Source organism: Delphinus delphis, chromosome 18 (genome assembly GCF_949987515.2).
Source record: "Delphinus delphis chromosome 18, mDelDel1.2, whole genome shotgun sequence".
In the NCBI taxonomy this organism is placed as follows: domain Eukaryota; kingdom Metazoa; phylum Chordata; class Mammalia; order Artiodactyla; family Delphinidae; genus Delphinus; species Delphinus delphis.
This window is the reverse complement of record NC_082700.1, coordinates 77716922-77729259: the sequence shown is the minus strand read 5'-3', so window position 1 is coordinate 77729259 and position 12338 is coordinate 77716922. Positions and strand designations below refer to the sequence as shown.

Sequence of the window (12338 nt, the reverse complement as noted above, 5' to 3'; positions counted from 1 at the left end):
CGCTGCGACGCCGCCGCCCCCGCGACCGCTGTTGGACTGAACCCCTCTGTTCCCTGGCGTTTCAGGAAAGCGCCTTTCGGTGCCGGCAGCTCTGCTTTTATTGCTGGACGCGCGCCCTTTCCCCTCCTCCCCGGGGTTCTGCTCAGACGAGGGGTCCTGGGGGAGGGGCTGAGGGCGCTGTCACCCCAGCACCGGCTCCTCGTCGCCTCTGTGACCGTGGTCGCCTCTCTGGCTGGCGGAGCTCGGCTGCTGCGTGACTCGCTGGAGCCAGAGCGCGTATCGGGGGACCTTGATGAGCAGGAGCGGCCCGGGGCCCTCGGGGGGCGCAGCGCTCAAGAGGCCGGTGAGGAACCAGGCGCCGCGGTGCTCCCGGGCCACCGCGCCGCCCGCCGCCCACCGCGCCGACCCGGCCGCCGCGCCCCGCTCGCAGACCGTCCGCGTGGTCACCGTGGCGTTGAGGGCCCGGCCGCACTCCCCGGGGTCCACGTGCTTGACCAGCAGCCGCGCGGGCTCCAGCTCGGGGCCACGGAGGGTCCAGCCGCCCAGCACGCCCGGCCGCGGGATGAGGACGCGCTCGGCGAAGTCGGCCTCGGCAGTGCAGACGGGCCGCCCGGCGTCGGGGCAGCGCACGGGCTGCGCCAGCTCCAACAGGGCCACGTCATTGTCCCCCGTGTCCTCCTCGAATCTCGTGTGCACGTGGACGCCCTTCACCTCCACCGCCGGCGGGGCCTCGCGCGCCCGGCAGCGGGAACCTAGAAGGAGGCGGGGGGTCAAGGTGACAACGTGCGCCCCGCCGCCCGGCTCCTGCGCGCAGGGGACAGGGGCTACCCCACAGAGGGGCCTCTCCCACACTCTCCTCTAGGAAACCCAGTGAGGTGTTCGGGGCGGGGGCGGGGGCGCGGGCGCAGAGCGCAGTGCCGGTTGCTGAACCGGTCAAAAGACTAGGAAGAAATTAGGAGGAACCTCTCCAAGCCAATCAGAGCTTGGCTTTTCGGATGTCATTTTCTAGGCCGACGTTCTGTTGACTGAAAAGTGTCTGGGGCTGGAGCGTATATTTGCGGGTCCTGGGAATCGCTGTGGAGCAGCTCACAGCACAGCCCAGGCCCCGGGGTGAACAGGGATCCGAGCTGCCCCACGTCAGTATCAGTGCCTCGCAGTGACAGTTTCACCAGCTGTGATTTCCTCCTTAGACTAAACATTCCGCATTTGTCTGCCTGCTGTGCCCAGAGTTCCACTAGGTGTCCCCGTTGCTTTATGACTTTGTGAGGAAGATAAGCTCAGTCTGTATTGCATTAGAAACAAAAATTCTAGATTAAAATTTTTGTTTCTACATAGGATAGTTTTTACTTCCAATGTGATCTTATAAAAATGAATGACAGGGCTTCCCTGGTGGCGCAGTGGTTAAGAATCTGCCTGCCAATGCAAAGGGACACGGGTTCGAGCCCTGGCCCGGGAAGATCCCACATGCCGTGGAGCAACTAAGCCTGTGCGCCACAACTACAGAGCCTGCGCTCTAGAGCCCGTGAGCCACAACTACTGAGCCCACGTGCCACAACTACTGAAGCCTGCGCACCTAGAGCCCGTGCTCCGCAACAAGAGAGGCCACCGCAATGAGAAGCCCGCGCACCACAATGAAGAGTAGCCCTGGCTCACCGCAACTCGAGAAAGCCTGCGTGCAGCAACGAAGAACCAATGCAGCCAAAACTTAAAAGATAAATAAATAAATAAATCTATTTTAAAAAGAATGATAAAATACTTACTTGTTTTCACACTAATGTTTCTGTACAAGAGTGAACATTTTGCTGTTGTCAGTACAAAATTGTCCTGTATTAGAACACCTCCACAGAAGTCTTCTCCTTCAGAATTTGTTAGTTTTACCTTTAAAAACCAAACAGACAATAAAGAGTTGGTGCCAGTTTTCAGGATTCGGGTCAGTATAGTGTCGTGGTTAGGAAGATGGGCGCACACCCCTCCAGCGAGCCCAGCCCAGCCCACCCACTGCTGAGGCCGCCTCAGCGCACGGAGTGGAGGGGCGAGAAGGGGTGAGTGATGGACACTTGGAAGATGGACGCTCAGGAGGACAGGCAGCAAAGGTACGGTCCCGCTGGGGACAGATCCCCACCTCCACCCCGCCTCTCACTTGATGTCCCCTCCCTCGGTCCTTTTGGGTCCGGTGGTCACTGAGCTCTGTCCGTTGTCTGGCCAGGCCTCCACCCAGCAGCCGAACGCTTCTGCCCCGCTCCACCTGCTTGCGAGCAGCAGGGCGAAGTAGACGCATTCCGCACATGGGCACACGTGCGCACACGCGCACGCACGTGGGGCTGAGGCAGCCCCTTCACCAAAGGGCCCTGTACAGCTCTCTGTCGACCATGGTGGTCGCTGTGGTTACTGGGCACTTGAGATTGACTGGTCCAAGCCAGGATGTGCTCCAAGAGTAAAAGGCTGTACACCCCAGAGGGCAAAGGCTTAGTTGAAAGAGAAAATGTGAGTGTCTCTCATTGTTTACTATTCATTACATGTTGAGATAATATTTAGATGTATTGAGGTAAGTAAAACACACTATCAAAATTAATTGCACCTGCTTTTACTTTTATGCACGTGGCTACTAGAAAATTTAAGTTACGTCTGTGGCCGATATTGTGTTTCTATCGACAGGGCTGTTCTAAAGGACAGACGAGACAGAAGGGGATGATCTGCATTAAGGGCCTGGGTTGCAAGGAAAATGCAAAATGTAGGTAAATCCAAACCCATGTTGGCGGTATGATTAAAAATAATACTTATTTTGTGGAGTTACTAAAAAAGCAAGAAAAGGATAAAATATTGGTCAAAATAGCAGATGAGCCTAGTGGGAGGTGCTTGAAATAATTTGGGAGAAGGGTAAACATTATAACTTCAGGTATTGCTAAGTTAGATATGAAAGTTTCAGTGTCAAGGGTGGTCACTGGATGAAGAGAAATAGAATATTTAGCTTCCAAACCAGGCAAGGGAGAAACAGGAAAATAACAGAAATGGTGCCGAAGAAGAGACGTTTCCTGAACATGGCAGCGGAGCTGGACTCCGCCAGCTGGTTGTGAGCAGGGCCCAGGCCTTGCTCTGGCTCTGGACCCACCGTGTCCACCCGAGCGCCGCCAGGATGCCTATCTTCCGAGAGCAGCGACATTGGAAACGGTTTTTGGACTCTAAGAAAGGCCTTGGATGGCTGTAAATAAAACTATGTTTTTATTTGGTGCAAATAATGAAGACACTGAAGCTGTGAGTTCAGAATGAGAAAGTGCTTTGAAGTGTGATGTTGAGATTGTAAGTAGTTCACCTAAATCAAAGAAGGTGGAGATGACAAATAGGATGAAATTTGTAACAAAAGATTAAAACACATTTATAAAATGTTTCTGTTACCTGCCACGGGAAAGTCGGAGGGTCCTGCTCGCATCCCTGTGACGTCAGGAGGCCGTCAGAGATGAGGGCTCCGCACGCACACCTGTCTTCATTGTGGCCACATGAAAAGAAAAGTCAGTGCCTCCCAGGGCAGACGTCGGGTTTATCTGTGGCGCTGACCCTTCAGCCTATTCCTGGATGCCCGCTAGGTTGAGATAATTCACAGAGCAGGTGAGATTAAACGACCTGCTCTCAGGGACTGAGAAGGCCCCGGGCAAGCCCAGCAGGGGACTGGGAACCCCCGGCCCAGCCACAGTGGAGGAGAACCCCGCGCCCAGCCACGGAGGAGGAGGACCCCCCCCCGCCCAGCCACGGAGGAGGAGGACCCCATGCCCAGCCACAGAGGAGGAGGACCCCGCGCCCAGCCACGGGGGAGGAGAACCCCCCCACCCAGCCACGGGGGAGGAGGACCCCGCGCCCAGCCACGGAGGAGGAGGACCCCGCGCCCAGCCACGGAGGAGGAGGACCCCCCCCGCCCAGCCACGGGGGAGGAGGTGGCCTGTCAGAGGTCCCTGCAGGAGGAGGCCCAGCGGAGGGGACTCACCGTGGGGGATGCAGGATTTGTGGTCCTGGCCCAGCTTATGCCCCTTCGCACAGCTGCACGTGTAAGACCCCGGCCCCGGGTGGCAGAAGTGCTGACACCCATCCGTCCTCAAAGGGTGACATTCATTTTTAGCTGAAAAGGGAAGAAGGGAAAACCAGACATGTTACCCTGGACATAGCCACTCTGAAATCTCCTTGCGCACTGGGACTCTGGCTTTTCCTTCCAAACGTCGCCAGGCGAGCGTTTCGACTCCCGCGTCAGGAAGGGGCGAGGAGCAGTCAGGGCTCCGTCCTCAGAGCAGCAGCTCGGTTGCGGGGGGGGGGGGGGGGGGGCAGGTCTGCAAGTCCCTCGCAAGGATCCTCGTTTCCCGGCCGTGGGCTCACTTCCCGCCGCAGCAGCCGCTCCCTTTAAGGGGCTTCTTCCAGGTGGGCATTGGGATGAAGCTGGAAGCCCTGCTTTGGCGCGAGTTGCACTTGGGGCGTCCACACAGCACTGGGCGGGGCGCTCAGGAGGCAGCTGGAGTCCGGGGATCCAGGCTGGACGTAACGTTCGTCCCGGAAACGGGCTCCGCGTTGGCCCTCGGGAGCATTACGCGAGTTTACTGCCGCACGAACGACCACTGACGGGAATTGGCGCCGCCCACCCTCCACGGATAGTCTCACGATGTTGAAGGGACATCAGCTGATGAGGCTGCAGGCCGGGTCACGCACCCACGACCCAGAGAGCCGGGTGCGGTCCCCTCATAGGCTGACCACCCCAGACCCATCACCCCCAGCGGGGTCAGCCGGGCCCCGGGAGAAAGGAGAGTAGATCGCGAATGGTCTGGACGGGGCGGGGGGCTGGGAGGAAGAGGAGGGGACCCCACGGGGGAAACGGGGGCCGTTCACAAGGTGTGATTCCCAGCGGACAGCCGGGTTACCACGGGCCTCCTCCTGCTCATCCCCGGGGCGGGGCTCGGTGTGGCGGAGGCCGGGGCGGGGGCGGGGCAGGAGGCCGGGGGCGGGGCGGAGGCCGGGCGTGGCGGGGGGGGGCGGTGCTCACCGAAGGCGCAGTCCCGGCCGTCGTAGCCCGGGGCGCAGGTACAGGTGTAGCCGCGGATGGTGTCCTGGCAGGACCCGTTGTTGAGGCAGGGCCGGGAGACGCACGGGGAGCCGCCTGCCGATAGGGACGTGAGGACACCCTGCGGGTAACACCCTCCGACGTCCCTCCAGGACCCCCTTTCCTTGCTGGGCGGCCACGTGACCAGCGCCGGCGCCTCCTCGAGCTCTCCTGTCACTGTGGTCCCCGCAGGGACGCCCAGCATCCCCCAAGCCTCGCCTTCCTCAACCGGGTCTGACCCTTCAGCACGAGGCCCAAGGGAGCCCGGGAGGCCGCTCCAGCTTCCCCCTGATCCCGGCGGGACCTCGGGGCCTTTCCCACCCTCGTCCTCGGGCAGTGCCAGGCCCTTCCTTTGGGTCAGGGGTTCCAGGAGCCCAAGGCTCGAAATCTGGAATCCACTGGCCTCAAATTAGCAGCCCTCGTGAGCCAACTGCCTCCCCTGACCTTAAAGGGAGGAGAAGAGGAAAGAATCCTGGAGTAGGTGGAGGAGACACTTACCCAGATACGTCTTCCAAAATTCATCCTGTACAAGAGAAACATAAAAGTGTTACAAATGGGACATCTGTGTTCCGTGTTTTCTCCTGTGGCCGGGCTTGAAAATAAGAAAATGTTGATTTTATTCACTTCATAGGAAAATACTGGTTGAAACAAAGAATGTAAAATTCTTTACATCTACTTAATATCATCTTTAATACACCCATGTCCCATGTCCCATTCAGTATTTATTTACAGTGACCCATTTGAGGAAGGGAAAACAGTCTAAGACGTGGCACAAACACCACGGCCTCGCAAGGCCCTTTCCCCTCCCGGGCCTGTCTCCATGGCCCCACTCCGCAGAGTGCCTGAGGCAGATGTAGAAAATTCACATCACTTTTTCTGTTTTTATAAGCCAGTTCAACAAGGATTAAAAATGTGGGGGGAATGTTAACTTGGGGTGGCGGTATCTAAAATTAGGAGAATTACTCAGACTTAAGGCCTGGAGGGTAAACATATAAGTAATTGCATCTCCCCAAATCATACTCGGACTTCTAACAACTCAAGCACAACTTTACCAGGAAGTTTTAATTTCTCTTAGTTTGATTAAAGATCATTTTCTTATACATGGGCATTTAAGAAATTATGATTTTAAAATACTTTAAAAATATATTAGAGAAACAGGTCAACATTTTGTTCAGAATCACCTTTAAATATTGCTGCTTTAATATGTAGAACTGGGAAGTCTTTATTACGTATTTTACTATTCTGAAATATTTACACACAAATATTCAGGCCCTCTGTTTACTGATTGATAAGCTTATGAGTAACTGAGAATGGCAAGTTCTCAGTTGTATTATTCAGAGTGTATGTGTTGTCGCTTGTAATCCAAGTTATAGATTATGAGAGATGTTCTTACCACGTAGGCATCCTAGGGAGGATCTTTGCGTTGCTGACACATTGAAACAATTACATCTTTATTAAAAATACTAAATTCCGTCAGAGTCCTGTCAAGCTGGGTGACCTCTGTGAGGAGTCCGGCTACTCAATGTGCTAATTTGCTTAATCTGAAGAGTTTAGGTGGTGGGACTGAGCTGCCATCCCGGGTGCCCCACTAACTGGCTGGGGAAAGTGATTTCACTTCTGTGTCTCTGTTTCCTCATCTGTACAATTAGGATTAGATCAACCTCCCAGGTAAGTAAATAGGTTAATTAATTTAGTTCAGCCTCTTTGAGAAAATATGTCCTCTAAGGCAGCGGAATAATCAGAAAGCGTGTGAGTCTGTGGCAGGGGGGATACATACAGTGGATGCGTCATTTTCAAATACTTCTCGTGCTTCCTCGTAGACACAGATTTCTTCGTAACATTCCTTTTCTAAATTTCCCTCAAAGAGCTCTTCCAAAAGGTAGGAGCTGGCTCGTTTCCGTCTCACCAGAATTTCATTTGCTTTTGAGGTGGGAAGAAACACTGCAGAACAAGACAGGCGTGTAGGCGCCTCAGCGTGGGCGGGCAACCCAAGAACTCCCACCCGCATCCTGAGGGCCAGGCTCTGCGGTGCTGGGAGGAGCAGACCCAACGGTTGACCCTCAGACCCGGGAAGAAGTTTACCTCCTGCTCACCACGACGTTGGGCCCCGGGCCCCTTACGTGCAGCCGGGTGAGTAGGAGTGAGCTTAGAACAGGAGGGTGGGAGCCCGCGAGGAAGGGGTGGAGACCGGGTTTGAGAGGCTGCCCCCTGGGCAGTCCTCTGCCAGGACAAGAGCCCCCGATTTCTAGCTGGGCACACGGCTGCGCGGACAGACTCCCCTGGTGCTAAGGGTGGCCGCATGGCTGAGCGCTGGCCACCAAGATGCAAACAGAAGGGCTAGGCAGCAGGTTCCTGGGAACCTTCTTGAAAAAGACAACTGGCGTGGCCCCTGGCCGTTTCTTTGTCCCTCTCTCCATCCTGCTACCTGGGACACAGATGTGATGGCTGGAGCTCTAAGCGTCATTCTGGAATATGAGGATGAGGATCACAGCGGGGAGGACTGAGTAGAGCCACCTCATAAGGACACCAGTCATTGGATTTAGGGCCCACCCTAACTGAGGATGATCTCCTCTTAATTAATACACCTGCAAAGACCCTATTTGCAACTAAGGTCACATTCTGAGGTTCTGGGTAAACATGAAGTTTGGGGGACACTGCATAGATGGTGTCCACAGATTTCTCCACTGTGAGGAAGATGTTTTGGGATAGGAATGTCCTGTCCCCCAACAGTCTTTAGCCGAGTGTTTTCAGCGTCAATGAAGTAGTTTTTCCTGAATCAGTTATTACCATTTTAATTGCAGAAGAGTGACTTTACACCCCTCTTTCCTTCTGCACTTACTAATCGGCATTCTGCTGTAAAGGAGAATCTTTTCCCTGAATGCTTTGTGTTGATTCATTTATTGAATGGATTTTAAAATTCCAATGAATATTTTTTCCATTTCAGAAGTTCTGTTCGATTCTTTTTCACATCTGTTTGGGCATCTTAATGTCTCCTGTTTTCTTGCCGTACCTCTATCACATGTCCTGTGTTCTGTGTCTGGGTATCAAGGTTTTTGTGAGTCTGATTCTACTCTTTTTCCTGCAAGTTTCTGGTTGTCTTCTTTCCTTGTGTGTTCGGGTTTTTCTTTTACCATGAGATGCCCCAGGTTGAGAAGGGAGCCCGAGGCAACGAGGACCCATGTCTCCCCCCGACGTGACCCTGGATCGTTGGGGTGTCACTGCAGTCACCAGCAGTCGCCGCAGACCCCTGGGCCGACTGCAGTGACTGCTTCTCCGGAGAGGTTTCTCTTTCTCCACCCAGCACCAGCATCCCGCCGCGGAGCTTGTCTCTTTCCCTCACGTGGTGCCAAGCGTGGTCTGAGCTGGGGTGGGGCCTCCTCCTGGGTCCCCTCGCGCCGTGTAGGCTCTGCGCCTGGGGCTGCGGGGAGCCGAGGGTGGTGGGCGCTCCACTGCCTCGTTCATTCTTTTGCTCCCGTTGGTCTTTCCCCTCGTGCCAGGCAGGGGCATGTAGCAAACGTGGGATAAAATACTTACTCTGCTTTCAGCGTTACCGGGAGGGTTTTTCTGGGTATCTCATCTGTGGCCCCTCCAGGACAGCGTTTCACGAGTCCTTGTTTATTTAGGCTGCTTCGGCCGTTTACCTCGTTCACGACTGTGCACAGTTGAACGCGGCTGTGAGCTGTGTGCTGCCGGGGGCGGCGGGGGGGGGGGGGTGTCTCTTACTGAGGCCTCATTCTGAGCTTTGGGTTTTATTCTAAAGGTTCGACTGACTGTAAGAGGTATCTGATGTCACCCTGTCTGCTGCGTGGAGGGAGGGAGGGAGGGAGGGGGGCGGCGGCTGGAGCCTTGGCCGAGGTGGGCAGCGCAGCCGAGAGAAGCGGTTGCAGGCCCTGTGGTCACGAGTGTCCCCGGACATTTAGGACATCGAAGGAAAGAGGTTATGATCATTTTAATAATATACTTATTTAACCCAATAGATCCAAAATACTTCTGTTTCAACACACAATTGCTAAAAAACTATTAATTTGAGTTTGCATTCTGATTTCTGTGCTAAATCTCTGCAGGCTGGTGTGTTTTGAGCTCCTGGCGACCTGACCTTGGCCGCCGGTTGGGTGCGGGGGCGCGTTGGCCGCGTGGGCGGCAGGGCTCCAGGGCCCCCCATCTGCGGTCGCTGGTTTGGGTCTGAATGTGAAGGAAGGTTGAGGACGGGGAGAGGCCCGCGGGCGGGGGGCATGAGGGGCTGGGGTGCCCTCCCGGCTCCCCCAGAAGCCGTGCCCTACCCAGTCCTGAGCCCCGGACCCGGCGGCCGGCTCCACCTGGGCCCCCGGGGCCCCCGAGGGACACGGTCACTTCCAACATACTCGTCACGAGCGGCGAAGAGACCGGGAGCTGGGCTCAGATCATGCTGGTCCCGCCGGGGGCCCTCGGCTCCCAGAAAAAGCCCCCGACCCACCCACCCGCAAGCCTGAGTCAGAAAGGATGCCCAAGGTGGCGCCTACCTGCGGGCTGGGCGTCGCGCGGCGCGAGGAGGGCGAGGAGGGCGAGGAGGGCGAGCGGCGGCCCGCGGCCGGCCATGCTCAGCCCGCGGCCAGAGCGCCGCCCGGCTCGGCTCGGAGCGGGTGCGGACGGGAAAGCAGCCCCGCAGAGGAAGGCCGCCCGCGGGGGCCAGCGGGCAATCCAGTGGCCTAGAGGCTTCAGTCCTGTCTTTTTCCGTTTAAGGCGAAGAGAGGGCAAGACGGAGAAATGAAAGGCCGAGGCCGACAGGGACGGAGCTGGGGCGGCTCCTCGGGAGGAGGTCGGAGGTCGGAGGTCGGGGGTCAGGGGTCGGGAGCCGAGGCGTCCCGCGGGAACCGGGCCTGCGCCGCGGGGGCGGGGAGACACAGTGGCACATTTCGCCGACAGATAAGGCGGCACAGCGCGGTGGGCCGCCTTGGACAAGCCGGTCACAGAGGCTCCCTGTGGGGGGGTAACCCGAACAGAGCGGGGTGGGGCTGGGGGTTAAGGCAGACCCTCGAGGGCGGGCGCCCACCAGGCCGGTCCAGCGGGGCTCCCGTGAAGGGCTGGGGAGCCCAGCACCTCCCGGTGAGACCAGCTCTCCTGGGGCACCAAGTGCCAGGGGAAGCGGGCCTGGGGGGCGCTCGGGAAGAGCCTCGCGCAGCGCCACGAGGGGGTAGATACTCTGACCTCCGTCTGAGGGGACAGCAAACTCATCCCCCCTCACCGAGCGGGTCAGCACGGGGCCCCCCGGGGGCGCTCTGCCTCTGTCCCTCTCGGTCTCTGACTCTGGCTCTGGCTCTGTGTCTCTGTCTGTCTGTCTCTCTCCCTCCCTCCGCTGGCAGCCCGCACACCGGGCTTCCCTCCTGTTAAGGGGCCCCTGAGGAGCACCCGCACGGTGCCCTCTCTCCCCGCATCCTCTTGGTTTCCTTCGAAGGCTCGTGTAGTGTGTTTTTCCCAGCTGTTTTGTTCTTTCTGACGTGGGCACCTCGGCGACCAGGGCTGAACCCCGTTCTTGTCAGGAGCCCTGCTTCCCGTCCGCATCGTCAGTGAGGACACACCCCCACTCGGTGATGCGCCGGGCTCTCCTGATGCAGAGCTACCCCGTCCTGTTTGTAATTCAAGTCCGATGCTCGGGATGACTTTCCCCAGGGCTCTGGTACCTCCATCAGGGTCTCATGGTGGCTGTGAGGATCATTCTAGAACGGAAACATCACCCTCCAGCCCCAAGGGCCGGGGGCTGCACCTGCAGCGGGCGGAGGCCTCCAGGGACCCTGTGTCTGCAGGTCTCCGGCTCTCTAAGCCCGCCCCCTCCCCCTGCCACCCGGCCGCCATACAGCCCGCTCTGCCCTCCCTGCTCCAAACGCGGCTCTGTCCCAGGCATGTCTTCACCCTGCCCCTCAGGGACCGCGGGTGCCGATGAGCGGTCCCTCACTCTCGGGAGGGACAGTCAGACCCTGACCGCCACCGCCCCCCGTGGTTCCTCACGGTCGGCTTCCTGCTCACGTCTGTCCCCGGAGGAGACTTTCTAGGGGACATGCAGTGGAGCGGGACCGACTGTGCCCACAGGGCACAGGCCTGGTTCAGGTCCACCTGGAGACGAGCTTTGAGGCCCATGGTCCCAGGGCCCACGGAACCAGCATTGTGCGAACCAGACAAGAGGCCTCCCTACCACGCTGCCCGAATTCCCTCTGGAACCTCACTGAGTCCAGCTCTGTTTCCCAACGGGGAAGGTTCAGCGCCTTGGGCGGTGGGGACCCCTTTGCCCTCCACTCCCAGGTGCCCAGCTGCCCTTGCTCTCTGACCTGTGGGCTCGGCCCCGCTGGTGAGAGATGCCAGCCTGGTGGGAAGGAGGGCTCCCCCAGAGCTCTCTCCGGACCCCAGGCAACCTGTGGGCTGACAGCCCATCCAGGTTTGCTCTGGACGGAGACCCCCGTCCCCAGCACGCAGGGCCTGGCCGTCCGAGGCCTTCTCGGCGGGACGGTTCCCTTTGAGGAGGTCAAGGCGGGACGCGCAGAAACGGACCCTCTGGCTTGACCGTTTCTGGGAAGCCCGTTCGCGTTGATTTTTGCAAACGTGCAGATCTCCTGTTTACGCAACTGCCCAGCCAGTGACCTTGGGAGCTCTCGTACTGGAACTTTGAAAGTTTGCTTAGCCAAGTTACGCAAAATGCAAACGGTACCGGGAAACACGGCACGTCCCGTCTGAGGTGACTGCTTTTTCTAGAAGCATGTCTGCTTTTCCTGGCTGTTTGGCTTGAGGGCCTGGAGCTGGTGCGGCTGGGAGGGCTCGACCTGGGCTGTGACCACTGGAGGAGGGGCGGCCCTCCTGCAGCCCTCAGCACATACCTCGCTAGCAGGGTAGCAGGGGGGCGGCAGGGGCTAGCCAGAGCTGGGTTCGTGCTCTGGGCTGTGGCCTAGAGGAAGACTCCAGAGCCCCGGCCTGGCGACAGTCACACCCAGGGGCGTGCCTGTGGCTCTGGAGCCCATGTGGCTGGGCCCCCAGGGACGCAGCCGTGAAGCCACGTAGAGAGTTGGTCTTTAGGTCAACATTAAAATGTCCCTGCCGACGAAACCTGCTGGGCCCTGCCTTCCCAGGGAGCCTGCCTCTCCTGGGAGGTGACTGGGGGCCAGGAGGGCACGCGTGGGGAAGCCCCACCTGACCCTGGGGAGGGGGGCTGGCCCTGGCGCCTCTGTGCTCCCAGAACCCTGCTGGTTTACTCAGCACTGTTGTGAGCAGCCAGGGGGGCAGCTGGCGGCCTCCAGGACAG

At 58.2% G+C, this 12338-nt stretch overlaps 1 protein-coding gene across 1 annotated transcript; it reads right to left on the bottom strand.

Moving 5' to 3' along the window:
* Positions 1-15: 15 nt before the first annotated feature.
* PROZ (protein Z, vitamin K dependent plasma glycoprotein) lies at positions 16-11454 on the bottom strand. The gene is given in 9 exon segments (XM_059995874.1): positions 16-189; positions 192-752; positions 1761-1878; positions 3394-3479; positions 3977-4108; positions 5018-5131; positions 5573-5597; positions 6852-7015; positions 9574-11454. Coding segments are annotated over 9 exon segments (1323 nt in total). The 5' UTR covers positions 9650-11454; the 3' UTR covers positions 16-142.
* Positions 11455-12338: the final 884 nt, after the last annotated feature.